General features: G+C 32.6%; 1 protein-coding gene across 1 annotated transcript; it reads right to left on the minus strand.

Annotated features, from left to right (window-relative positions):
* Positions 1-2,403: 2,403 nt before the first annotated feature.
* Positions 2,404-5,251, minus strand: LOC106428595 (monodehydroascorbate reductase 2). Its single transcript, XM_013869346.3, has 9 exons — positions 5,010-5,251; positions 4,739-4,810; positions 4,334-4,385; positions 4,162-4,242; positions 3,974-4,092; positions 3,675-3,894; positions 3,466-3,584; positions 3,146-3,271; positions 2,404-3,063 (listed from the first exon to the last, which is right to left on the minus strand). Exons 1-9 carry the CDS (start codon positions 5,061-5,063, stop codon positions 2,599-2,601), a joined length of 1,308 nt encoding a protein of 435 aa, XP_013724800.2. The 5' UTR covers positions 5,064-5,251; the 3' UTR covers positions 2,404-2,598.
* Between the last annotated feature and the right edge of the window lie 8,154 nt (positions 5,252-13,405).

Below are 13,405 nucleotides of genomic sequence, written 5' to 3' on the forward strand. Positions count from 1 at the left end.
TTCCACTTGAACAAAGATCTTTTCACTTCATATCAGTAAATCACAACAATTTATTGAGAGAACGATTTAGGAGTAGACTAAGACCATCTGCAACCGTGGATTCGGTAAAGAATCCTTAAAAATTCACTTTTTTATTTTTTTTATTATTATTTATTTTTCAATAAAGAAAAAAAAAAGATAACCAATGGCAAATCACCACTTAACAGCGGGACCCGCAAACAGTGACAATATTTCTCAAGGATTGATCCTTATATAAGGATAAGAAGAGGCTAATCCTTAATATTGTGTGGAACCCATCAAATTTTTTATAATTTTTTACCTAGGTTTTGGAGCTAAGAGGCTCCATTGCAGATGCCCTAAGGAGACGGTGCCATGTCAAGGACATTGCAGATCCACTTATACTCTAACTTTGGTTCCTCCTTACCATGGGTAAAGTAAATCCCATCATCTCTACAAAACAAAAAATTCTTCTTACCAGACCACCACTATGCCATGAACTTTGCATGAAATCTGAATTCAACTCCCTGCGCTAAATCAAAATTGATCCTGGTTCCCATGACACTAAAAACTAAACTGGTAGATTCTTCAAAAGGGTTGATCAAAAAAAAAAAAGATTCTTCAAAAGGTGGTAGCCGAGATAATCTTCGTCTGATATACAATGAATTATAAGAACGTTGTTTTGACCAAAGGTGTGAAAGGTTCTAATATACAAATGTATTATATATATATATATATATATATATATTATATTCCTGCCTCTAAATTATATAAAAATAAATCCTTGTTTATATAAAGGTGTGAATGGTTCTAATATACATGTATTATATATATATGCTAATATATTATATAACAATAATTGTGATAAGAAAATTTTAGAAAAATCTTAATATGTAATGATGAATTGGTGATGGTCAAACTGACTTTTGCTGCGTCATTATACATGTAAGAAAAATAGTTTTTAACAGCTCTTAAAATACCAAAGACACGAAGACAGCAAGTTTTGGTTGGGTCTTCGAAGGTACAGCACTTAACGCCCCGATCGATCCGCGACTCAATTTTTCATCGAATCACCCCTTATTGCAGAAGCCCTCGCGATGAGATCAGCCTTCTGTATAGTGGAAACTCTTGAGTTCCCGGCTCTTAAAGTTTTCTCCGACAACTCAACGTTCGTTCGAGCTATTTCCAATAATCGTTAGTTTAAAAAAACTCATCGGGATTGTCCATATCTCTTCTGAAATTGCATTTGCTTCTGTCTCTTACGTTTCTAGATCGGAAAATTCAAAAACCGATAGTTTAGCTAAAACAGATCTTCTGACCCTGTTTTCTATGTAATTGAACTTGGGTTTGGGCCATCATTTTTGGCTTAAATCTCACCTTAAGTTTCAATGTAATATTCTGTAACAAAAAAAAAGAAAAAAAAAACAGCTTTTAAAATACTATTTTTACCTTTTTATTATATTTTCACTAGAACTGCTATTATTACCAAATAAAAAGAGATAAAACTGAAAGTTTAATTATTTACCAAAAATGTGCGTATGTAAATTGTCTTTTTTGGTCAAATCATCTAGTTGAATATTATGATGAAGTTAGTTTTGTGGATCAGGGGTTTCATTTTTCCTAAACTATAATACAATCTGAAATATATTTACACAAATAAAATACACTGGTATATATTTAATAATTATGCGAGGATTTAGTAAACATGTTTTTAATGTTGGTAACAATTATATCATTATATAATATTTAGTTTTATTATTTAGAATGATGATCAGCTGCTTACAACAAGTGTGATATTGACTAACAATTCTACGGATAATGTTTTCATGATGATTTTTTTCCCAAAGGCTTTAGCAAGACTCCACAACAGCTTGTTGCAACAAGCTGTGGCGAAGCTCAATAACCAAATCAAGCAGTCGAGTTTCATCATTCTTGACCTCTACAATGCTTTCTTGACCGTCTTCAATAACAAAGGAGCTAATCAGGGAGCACGACGTTTCAGAGTCCGTTAAAACCGTGCTGCGTAGGCGTGAGCAGTGAGTATAACTGTGGAAGTGTGGATGAGAAGGGAGTGAAGAAGTATATGATATGTGATGATCCCAAGTCTGCCTTCTTTTGGGATGGAAGTCACCCCACAGAAGAAGGATGGAGATTGGTTTACTCGGTCTTACACCAGAGTCTTACAGCGTCTTTTATGAAAGCGTGAGAAGCAAGAAACACAGAACACTTTTAGGGTTCTTCCCCTAAAGCTCAGTTGTTTGTTTCTTTCTCTATTTTTTATTTTCAGTATCTCTTCATTCATTTGTGTTTCTATGTTCTGTCTTAAAGTTTTTGCCACTAATAAAACCCTTAAACGTGTTCATTTCTAGTATAGCATCTTTTTTTAATTTCATTAAGAAGGAAGAATACAAGAAAATACAATTTGTTCATTTCTAAATAGTTTCAAATTTATTTCTCAAATCAAATAATCCCAACAAATCAATAACCAAAACAAACATAATGAGAATGTTTTATAGTAGCAAAATGACATAAAGCCACTCAAACTCCCACACTAAAACACACAACAAAAGTCAGAAAGTAGAAGCAGTTTTGTTCTTTTTTTTATATGTTGCTGACGAAGGAAAGTCCTTCCTTCGCCAACACCTCAACGCTCTCAACTACAGGTTGTTCTCTTGCAGCCTTAGCAATCGCCTTGTTCTCATCAGGACTTCCTCCTTCTAGAAACGCTCCTATCAACTTCCCATCTTTAATCCAGAAGCTCCCAAACTTCGGTTTAGCAGATGTCGGGTCATTATCTCCAAACAACACAGTTTCTCCAACGTTGTCACCGTAGAATTGCCACGAGAGAGTAAAGGCTCGAGAGTAGAAGTAGGGAAGATAGTCATATTCAGGAATCGAGTTCCCTTCCTCTGCAGCCTTGATTGCCTTAACGGCTTGTTCAGCGGACTTCCGAGCATGGTCCACGTGCTCAACGCGTCTCATCTCGTTGTAGAGTTTCATTGGGAAGGTTGCTATATCACCAACGGCGTATACATCTGGAACGCTTGTTCTAAAGAATGCATCAGTCTGTAATCAAAGAAAAGATCTCATCAGTCTACAATAATTAAAAAAAAAAATCACTAGCTAGAGTATTGTAAGAAGCAAGAACCTTGAGTCCACCCTTCTCTTCATCAACTTGACCTTTGAAGAGTGAGATAATAGGTCTAGCACCAACACCTACAATCACTATATCGGCTTCTAATGTTCTTCCGTCCTTCAGTATCACCTCCGTGACCTGCATCATAAAGCAAAAGAGCCGTTACTATTGCTGAATCAGCAGGGCCGGTCTTGGGAAAAGCCGGATGAAACATTCGCCTAGGAATCCCAAATATTTTGAAAAAAATTATACTGACCTAGGCTCCCAAATTTGTAAAAAAAAAAAAACATTATTGTAATTTTTACTAAGTTGTGCCCCCCATTCTTGCTTACCTCTCCATCTGAGTTGGTGCTGAAACCGGCTGCAACGGTGCCTTTGACGATGTTTATACCTTTGTTGGCGTAGAAACCCTCGTAGAAGGAAGCAATGCCGGCGGTGAAAAGCCGAGGCACTTTTTCAAAGACACAACAAAAGAAAAGATGTTAGTTAAAGCAAATTGGAGAAGAGGAGGAAGTGGTTTTGGCTTAAAGTGTTGACTTACTACACCAAGGCTCTGGATAAACCATGGTAACTTCCATGTTGTTAACCTTGAGAGCAGAGCTGAGTTCAAGACCAATGTAACCGCCACCAACAACCACAGCTTTGCCGTTTGCCTTCACGTTCATTGCAGTCACAAGCTCATCAGCGTCAAGAAGCTCTCTTAGGTAGAATATGTTCTTAGCATCTGCACCTTCGACGCCAAAATCAGACAGCCTTGTGACCTGCACAGTTTCAAAACCTTCCTTTAGAGGAAATGCTGGACAAAGAGACAGAGAAAGAGAGAGAGAGATTTGTGCGTACAGAAGAGCCAGTAGCAGCTATCAAAGTTTGGTACTTGAAGACTTGTCCAGTGCCACTGATGAGAGTCTTTGCAGCAAGATCTGCTTTGACAATCTCTGTGTCTAGAAGCAGCTCAATCCCTAGCAAAAGTAGACATATGAGTGAGATAGAAACTATGTTGTGAAGCAGCAGAGAAAAAGGACACTCACCATTGTCTTTGTACCATTGAGGGAACTGTTTCTCTCCTCCACTTCCAGCACAGACATAGAAACCCGGAAGAGAAGCTTTATCTGTATACCAATGACAACAATAATAATCTAATTAATGAACCAATCACAGACTATCTATTAACAAAGAGTTTAAAGATCAGAGAAGTATTACTCTCGAGATTGATATATCCTTTGCTGAGTGCAGGACGCTCATATGGAGGCACCTGTTTAACACACAAAAAAAACGCCAAAAAATCTATAAAACCACAGAGAATCTACCATAAAAGAAGATTCAACGCCGAGACTCAGTGCCGGTCTGGGGCAAAGCCGAATGAAACATTAGCACTAGACTCCCAAATTTATATTAAAAAATAATTAGTTGAAATCTTTACTAAATAGTCTACGGTCCCTAAATCTCAACGCCGGCAAGACCGAGACTCAGTGCCGGGTCTGGAGCAAAGCCGAATGAAATATTGGCACTAGACCCTCAAATTTATATTAAAAAAATAATTAGTTGAAATCTTTAATAAATCGCCTACGGCCCCTAAATCTCAGGGCCGGCCTTGCGGAGACTTACAGGTTCCCTGGAGATAATAGCAAGTTCACCAGGCTTGAGACCTTGCTTTGAGAACTCTCTCGCCGCATATCCCTATGATTCAAGAAAGCCACAAAACAACAACAATGGATTTAAGAAAGTTTGAAACTTTTGATTAGTATATTTAAATTGAAAAAAGAATCTAAGAACAGTAGTAACAGCTCAATCGTAGTTCTTCATAAACAATAGATCTAAAGCTAAACAGTGAGCAGTACAGAGTGACGAGAACATAAGAAAAGAAAGAGAGACTTACGGCGGCGACACCGCCTCCTACGATCACGTACTTGAAGCTCTTCTCTTCCGCCATTTGATGCGATCAAAATCGTCCTTCTTTGTCTTTTTTTTTACTTTCCTTTTCGGATCCGAGAAACGTGATTGGGTCAGGGGGTTTATATAGGCAACCTGTCCCGCTGTCCGGTCTGGAAGGAATCTTAACACGTGGCTTATTATAGACCGTTAGATATCCCGCCAATAGTTGTAGAAATCGAAATCAGACATCAAATCAAGACAAGGCGTCTAACATTATTGACCCGGTCTTACGTAACACGTGATGATAGTTAGATGTGAAACGGACATTCGGTTTTACATTCCGGTACGATTCGGTTTATTGATTATACCTTTCACATTTGGAGGTCTTTTTTTAATTTATATACAGTATCTTGACCTATATTAGCAAAGAATATATAAAGTAATAGAAAGGAATCAACAATTGCTTTCTCAGCAATCACTACGCAAGTTGGCGATTTTAAGTAACAAATCTTTAAGGGGTTAGTGGAGTTCACTGGGAATTAGTACTATTCTTCTTTCTATCATTGTTGTGTATTCTAGCATCTATCTTATTAAAACTCAAGTACAAAATTAGAGTGTTTGGAGATTTGAATAGCACTATTAAAAAATTTAGAGTGTTTGGAAACATGGATTGCAGTCTTTTAAAAAATATATTTTTATTTGAAAACAAGGATAATAGTATTAAGAAAAAAAGTAATGGGCTTATGTTTTAAGAAAATTGAAAGTTATCTAGATCACTTTTAAAATATACCAAAATAGGTCAATCTAATTGCCTAAATTTTTTTTTTCTAAACTAACCATAAAACAAAATTTAAACTTTATATACATATTTCAAATCAAAATAATAATTCAAATTTGATTTATATCAAAAATTGATTCAGAAATATACATATATTCAAAAATAGATTTTTACTAAACTATTTTTCAATAACCATTATAAAAAAATATTGTAAATATATATAAGAAAAATATAATACAAAGCCCAATTTGAAATACCAACTCAAATTATGGTTTTTATATTTCATATTAAGTTTAAAAAATATAATATATGTAATTATTTATATGATCGTATGTATAAAATACTATTAATTATATGATTACTTATATGATGGTACATATAAAATACGATTAATTATATGATGATAAAATACGATATATAATAATGACTAGGGATGGGCTTTTGGGTACTCATACGGGTTTGGTTCTGATCGGTTTGTATTTCGGGTTTTCGGGGTCAAAGATTTCAGCTTTATTAGAATGTTTCTAAATTTTGGTTTGAGTTCGATTTGGATCTTTGCGGATTTGGTTTGGGTTTGGATAACTAATTTAAATTATTTTTAAAACCTTAAATCATTATACATTTTAAATTTCTCAAAATGTATAAATAAAATAATATATTACGTATAAATTTGAATAATATATGTTATAATACTTAAGCTTAACATATCAATTGGCTTGATTTAAAATTTTGGATACGGAATCAATAATTATTTTAAGTATTTTTGGTGATTTGAGTATACTTTAACTATTTCAGATATTTACTTTTGACTATCTATATATATTTTCAAGTATGTAAACCAATTTAAAAGTATCATTTTTGATGTTTCATATACGTTAAATCTATTTTTAGATAAATTCGGATACCCAAATACTTCGGTTCGGATCAGATTCGGTTCTCTAAATAACAAAATTTTGAATAATTAAAATATTTAATCAATTTATGTTCGGGTTTGGTACTATATTTTTGGATCGGTATCGGTTATGTTCTTCGGATTCATTTTTTCAAATCCTAATAATTATATGAAAAACAAATATTAACATATTTTTCAAAATATACACCCGCGCGTCTGCGCGGGTCAAAATCTAGTTGGAGTATTAATTTGCTAGCTACTCATGAATTATTTGTAAATTGCTTGCATGTCAATTCTGGATTATCCGCAAATTTCAATTTGTAAATATCAACTATAATAGTGTACTTGTCGCATGATATGTACTTGCTAACAATCTAAACGGATACGAAGCGAAGCACAAGTTCAGACATACCAGTTTTATGTATTATATGCCCACCCTATAGGGGTGGGCATTTTACCCGAAATCCGAAGTGGCACCCGAACCCGATCCGAAAAACCCGAACCGAAATCCGAACCGAAGTAGCAAAATATCCGAACGGGTATTGAATTCGGAGAGATTGGATATCCGAACCCGAATGGATATCCGAAAATAACCGAACATATGATAATTAACCTTATATTTATAGTTTACATCTTTCATTTTATATAAAATATTTATATTGATACTACACATACTTTAATTTCATATGATATACATACAATTACGTAGAAGATGATTTGCTATTCGCTTAAAATGCATGTCAAACTTTTTATTTCAGCAATTAACAAAAAGTTACATCCAAAATTTAAAAACAATAACCAAATTAATGTCTTTTTAGTTTGAAAATGTTATGTCCAAATCTATTAACCATGCAATCTATTAAAAATAAAAAATAGTTAAGTGAAAAGTTATATATTTAAATACAAGAAATTTGAGAAATGAAAATTTTCATTTTTTTTTCTTCAAAATCTAAATATCCGAACCCGATCCGAAATAACCGAAACCGAACTTAAAATACCCGAACCCGACCCGAAGTACAGAAATACCCGAACGGGTTCTACACCTCTATACCGAAATACCCGAAAATCCGAAATACCCGATCCGAACCCGAACGGGTACCGAACGCCCACCCCTACCACCCTACATAATAATCACCAAAACACATGGATATGAGTGTCTCTATGTGGGCCTTTACGTGGAAAAAAAAATTAATAAGAGAATTGAAACCCAATAAGCCTTTAGGCCACGATAACGCCAATATGTTACACTATTCTGCCTGTTTGTAAGAAAATGAATCTACTATCCTTTGGGATTTTGTTACAAAAAAAAAAAAAAAAAAAAAAAAAAAAAAAAAAAAAAACTATCCTTTGAGATTTAGTTTGGACCTTAGTGACAAAAAAAAAAAAGTTTGGACCAATTTTATTTTTAAGTTAATAAAATCGAAGGAAAGGATAAATAAATGGAATAAAACGTTTTATTTTGGTGGAAATATCAATGATGTTAACTTGTATGAGCATTTCCCAATTTATCATATTGATCAATGTACAAAAATGTAAAATAATTAATTATACTTAGCACGTTTACTTCTTTGGTTAAACCATTCATTAATACTAATAGTAAGAAGAAACAGAGTTAAGTTCACAAAGAAGGATGAAGATAATAAACAAAAGGCTGATTTGGCTACTCCATCAGCAACACTATTATCAAAATGTGAAACAAAACAAATTTGGATAGAGATGATAGATCGACTCAACATGCGATGCGAGTATCATAGAGGGTAGTTCGGAAGGAACTTAGCACGTCTAGTATGTTCCGATTTTGAGCTTTCCAGTTAGCCTTTCCATTTATTAGGATATATATATTAGTGGAAATTTGGATGCCTTTTTTGCTAGAAATGTAAATATCATTAACCAAATAATGAAAGTTTGATTACAAGAAAACTTGAAATCTATTCTGCTAGATATCTAAACTGATCCTAAGAGCCGCAAAGAAAAAAATCTTATAGGATCAAAGATAAATCAAATTTGGATGCTTTATCAGAATAATACACATACAATATATGTGTGTTTTCTAAGCTGTGACAGTACCGCCGTGCCGCAATTGTATTTGTTGATCAAAATATGAATTCATGTAATAAGATGTGCACGAATTAGTGTAAAATATAAATGTACCGGTCGTGCATGAGCATGGAGGAAAGCTACAAATCAAGCGACACGATCCAGGTTTAAGATACAAACGGAGAAATTTTGTCTCAAGAATACGTCAGTCGCAAACTTTTAAATATGTAGTAGGACCAAAATTTTGAATCAATAATTCATATGTAACTATGTATGATGTATCTATTAAATTTGTAGGCTTTAAAATTTTTAGCTATTATTTTATCTTCTACATAAATTGCATCGGGACATGCTTCTTTCAACTCTGCCCATATCTCTTCGATATCTCATTGATCGGTTCACATGATTAGCCGTATAAGTACAGTCTGAGTTTTATATTTAATATATAATAATACAAACAAATCTACGTAAATATATTAGTATATCCAACATCGTATATGTATTATTATACATGCATGCTGGTATAAATTTATTGTCTGGTTTGTTTAGCAAAAAAAAAAGATTACTGGTTTCTAGTTTTCTTAAATTAAACTAATAAATTATTTCAGTGTCTTCTTGCTTGGAACCTTCACAAAGAAAAGAAAAATAATATTATTAAGATTGATTACAAAGAAAATAAGGTATACATATCAAATGAAAAACGTGTATACAAATAATTAAACGTTTAATACTCTGCGGCCTTAAGTCATTAATTGACTAATAAACATGTAAAAACTACTTCTGCAAAAATTAACAACAAAAACAAATTTCATTTGCAAATAAAGAAGGCAATGTTATAGTTCAATCGTCATTATCGTATTATGATTTAATTGCGACTTATATAAAATATATAGTTTTAAACAGAAACGCGAAAAAGGATCCAATGAAGAAAACTGCAACATCATTGAGCGTCGAATGATCGCGACTTGTAGGCCTCCATGACGAGGGCTGAACAAAACGCCGACGCGCACGTGTGGCTTTCCGTGGCCGAACACGAAGCTTGTCCTTTCTCTATGTGGCGGTGCTAAGTAGTAAACAAGATGAGTGATTAAAACAAAAGAAAATCATGGGCCCATTTTGATTTTGTAATATTCGTGAAACGATGTTATTGTCTCCTCTTCTCGTGTCTTAAGTACTTTTATAATGGGTTACTTTTATAACTGTACTTACAAATAACTTAAAGTTTAAGTTATTTAATTAGATAGTACATTTGTAATAAAGCTGATTTTATTTAATATCAATGCTGGTTTAAAATTAAATTTATAACCTTGGTAATTTTAGATTATAGAATTAAGAGATAAATAAAAATTGAGCATCGTAGGAAAAGGACATACCGACAAATGAAATAACAATATAAAATTAAGTATGTCCTAAGTTTGTCTTGTTGTGTGAAAACAAGAAGAATATTGAGAAACTACTTACCAAACACCAACCACTAGAAGCACCAACCTTTACCTAATTACAAAAATGATGCATTTGTAACAAATTATTTAGTTCTTTTTTAGATAAACTAAATATCTATGATCTATTTTCATTATTGTCTTTTGACAGATTGTTGGGATATCTGACTTGACTACCATTCCTTGATTAATAGCGTCGCATATATCTTTTAGTTATGAAAACAACTAAACAAGTATATGGCCATCTGGGCATTTCAATCTACGTTATATACATATTTGCCTAATTTTCATAACCAATCGTGTAACATCGATTATGGATTATTTTCACTTTGCTTTTAGCTTCTTTCATAGGAAAATTCGAACTCTTGGCTCATATATGGGCATAATTTTAACGATTTCTCATGCAGTTGCGAGGAAAATATTTACCAATCGGTTTTTCTCTTTGATCCAAAAAACATTACGAATTTCGGTTCAGAATTTTTTGCAATAAGAAAAGACTTCAACGATTTATGTGTAAACAAATTACATAAACTGATTACAACCACCGGTGGTCTTTCTACTGAAGACCCAATCATTCTCCTGGCCAGTTAACCACAATAATAAGGATTTTGTTTTGTTAAACAAAGTTAGGAATGTTTCTGTAATTTTAACATACAATTCTATACCTTTTTGGTATATATATATGATATCATATAATTGTTCCCATACTCACTAATCATCCATGTTTGATTATCATATAAATCATGGAAAAAGGTTGTGATCGTGACCCAATCTAAAAGTTTCATCACGCCGAAAAAAGAAAAGAAATAGTCACTGAGGTTAACCTTTTATTTTTATTTTTTGTTCGTGAATCGTTAAAAGAAAGTGACGTATACATTTATTCAATACATATACTCCCAATTCACAGTCGTGGTCTATACATTTACATATTTTTACTGTCCACTCACAGGATTACTTGATATTATGGGTCCATTATTGACATCATTTTGGACTTAGTAATTATAATAGTCTTGTATGGTACGTAATCACATTTTAAAAGTAAAACCTTTTTTTTTGTCAACTAGTAAACCCTAATTAATGATCTCGTTAGATAAATATACTCGTAATTGTGCCGACTCTGTACTTCCATAGTCTAGATATATCAAAACATTGTAAGAAACGAAAAAATATTATTATTTTATTATTAATAGTTAACACAATAAAATTGACTAGCTATAAGAATGTGTTATACGATTTACACTTCGATACAAACTCTACAGAACCTACATAACATAAAATTAATCACGTGTAAATTATTTTTGATTTCATACTAAATGTATCACGAACTAAGCAAGAACGATATTAGCCTAAATTCAAATACAATAGGAATACGTCAAGTCTATACTAGCGCAGTAGCGCCAGAGGTAAATCTTCAACTTTACCTTCAACTACTATACGATGAATTGATTTGGGTGCCTTTCTTTATATTTTTGACAAAAACCTTTCTCTATATCATATGTATGACAGTTTTTAATTCCTGCGTAGGATTCTCTCAACTTGTATATAGTTATAATTCTATAGAGTGTGAATTCATTTATCTCAGATTTTCTTGGGTAGTTAAACGTGTTTACTACCACAAATTTATGTTTATTTATGCGAAGCTTAAAGACCATTATGAAAAGCTGGACCTTTCAGGCACACCCAATGGCTCCATACAGTAAAATCTTATTCGTAGAAACAAATTTTAACCAAATAATTGACGCAATTTTAACTTAGCAGCCTCACCGCACCGCTAGAAGCATAAAGCGACTGCAGTAAAGAAAAGAAGCACGCGTTGCTCTGACAATATATATCTGGGTACTATATAAGGAAATACCTGTGACAAACTTTATTAAAATTATTACCATTCTCATAAACACAATCATAATTACTTCTTTCAAATAAACAAAAGTTCGAAAAGGTTATTTATTTTAAACTAAAGCTGATGTGTTTGTGGAATAACGAGTCAGATGACAGTAGTAAAATGTCGTACGGTGTTCTTTTTACTGGTCAATCAATCTCTAAGCACGAGGAGTACTGTAAACCCTCTTTCCATGTTACATTTCGAATCGTAAAATTTGAATTTCCCTTGCAGAAAATTGATTCATGTGTTTGTTGTGTATGTAAACAGTTTTTTTTTACATTATCAAGGAGTTCCACGAAAAGTCAGTTAACATACTAAAAAACTAGCTTCCTTGTCTAATTTAAAGTTCACTCGTGAAACGTCAAACTGGCATGGGGACCAGCTGTGCGACCGGACCCAATATGTTGCCCCCCTATTTCTTAATAGATAAGAGACTTATTTTTAAAAAATTCATGTATTTTTATATTAAAAATAAGAAAAAGAGTCCAAATTTTTTTTATATGAAAGTATTTTTTATTTCCATAGATTTATTTTTAAAAATACTTCTGGTATTTTGAAAAAAATATACATGTATCAGATTTTTTAAAGATAAATAATAATTTAAAAATTAAATATTTTTTTTTGCTTCAGAACATATGACACCATTGAATCGGCTCTGCAAACTGGTTGATAGTTACATTAATCTGTACCTGAAAGAGTTTGCATCTATTTAGAAAGGAAACAACTTATTTTTTCAATATATAGACATGCATTAAAAACTCAAATGGTCACAACGGTGAAATGGCAATATGGTTTGTTTAACTGCATGGCAACATGATTTTATTAGACAATTTCCAATGGTTTACTCTACTTTTTTTCTAAAATAAAGTAACTCTATAATAAAATTGGAGTTTGTTCCAATAGTACTTTATTTTAGAGTAAAAAATAGAGTGATGAACAAAAAATAAATAAGTTACTCTATATTTAGAATAAACCTAGTTTTCACTCTATTATAGAGTGAAAAATAGAGTATCATTCAAGCATTTTCACTATAAGCTCTATTTTAGAGTTAAAAACAGAGTAGAGTTAGAGATGTCCACCCAATTTCATATCTCACTTCATAATGAAATTTACTCTATAAATGGAGTAATCTATTTTATGTTTTATGGAGCGGAAAATGAAATAGGGTTGGAACAATTTTATTTTAACATTTTTAGAGGAAAAAATGAAGTTTTACACTGGAGATGCTCTTAGACATATTACATTGAACTCTCTCTCTTATGTTTTTGTTGTCTGGTTTTCATCCCTCTCCCAAAGGGATGAGACCCAAGATTAATTTTATCACCAGAGAGTCTAGCAACTTATAAAAACATCAGTTAATGTAAATTCATTT

This window comes from Brassica napus, chromosome A3, assembly GCF_020379485.1.
Source record: "Brassica napus cultivar Da-Ae chromosome A3, Da-Ae, whole genome shotgun sequence".
In the NCBI taxonomy this organism is placed as follows: Eukaryota; Viridiplantae; Streptophyta; class Magnoliopsida; order Brassicales; family Brassicaceae; genus Brassica; species Brassica napus.

Excerpts from the sequence above, each read along its gene's own strand:
- LOC106428595 (XM_013869346.3), bottom strand. The coding sequence starts at position 5,063 with ATGGCGGAAGAGAAGAGCTTCAAGTACGTGATCGTAGGAGGCGGTGTC. Across the intron at positions 4,243-4,333 it reads AGGATATATCAATCTCGAGA|ATAAAGCTTCTCTTCCGGGT; the intron begins GTAATACTTCTC and ends ATTGGTATACAG. Across the intron at positions 4,093-4,161 it reads TCAATGGTACAAAGACAATG|GGATTGAGCTGCTTCTAGAC; the intron begins GTGAGTGTCCTT and ends TACTTTTGCTAG.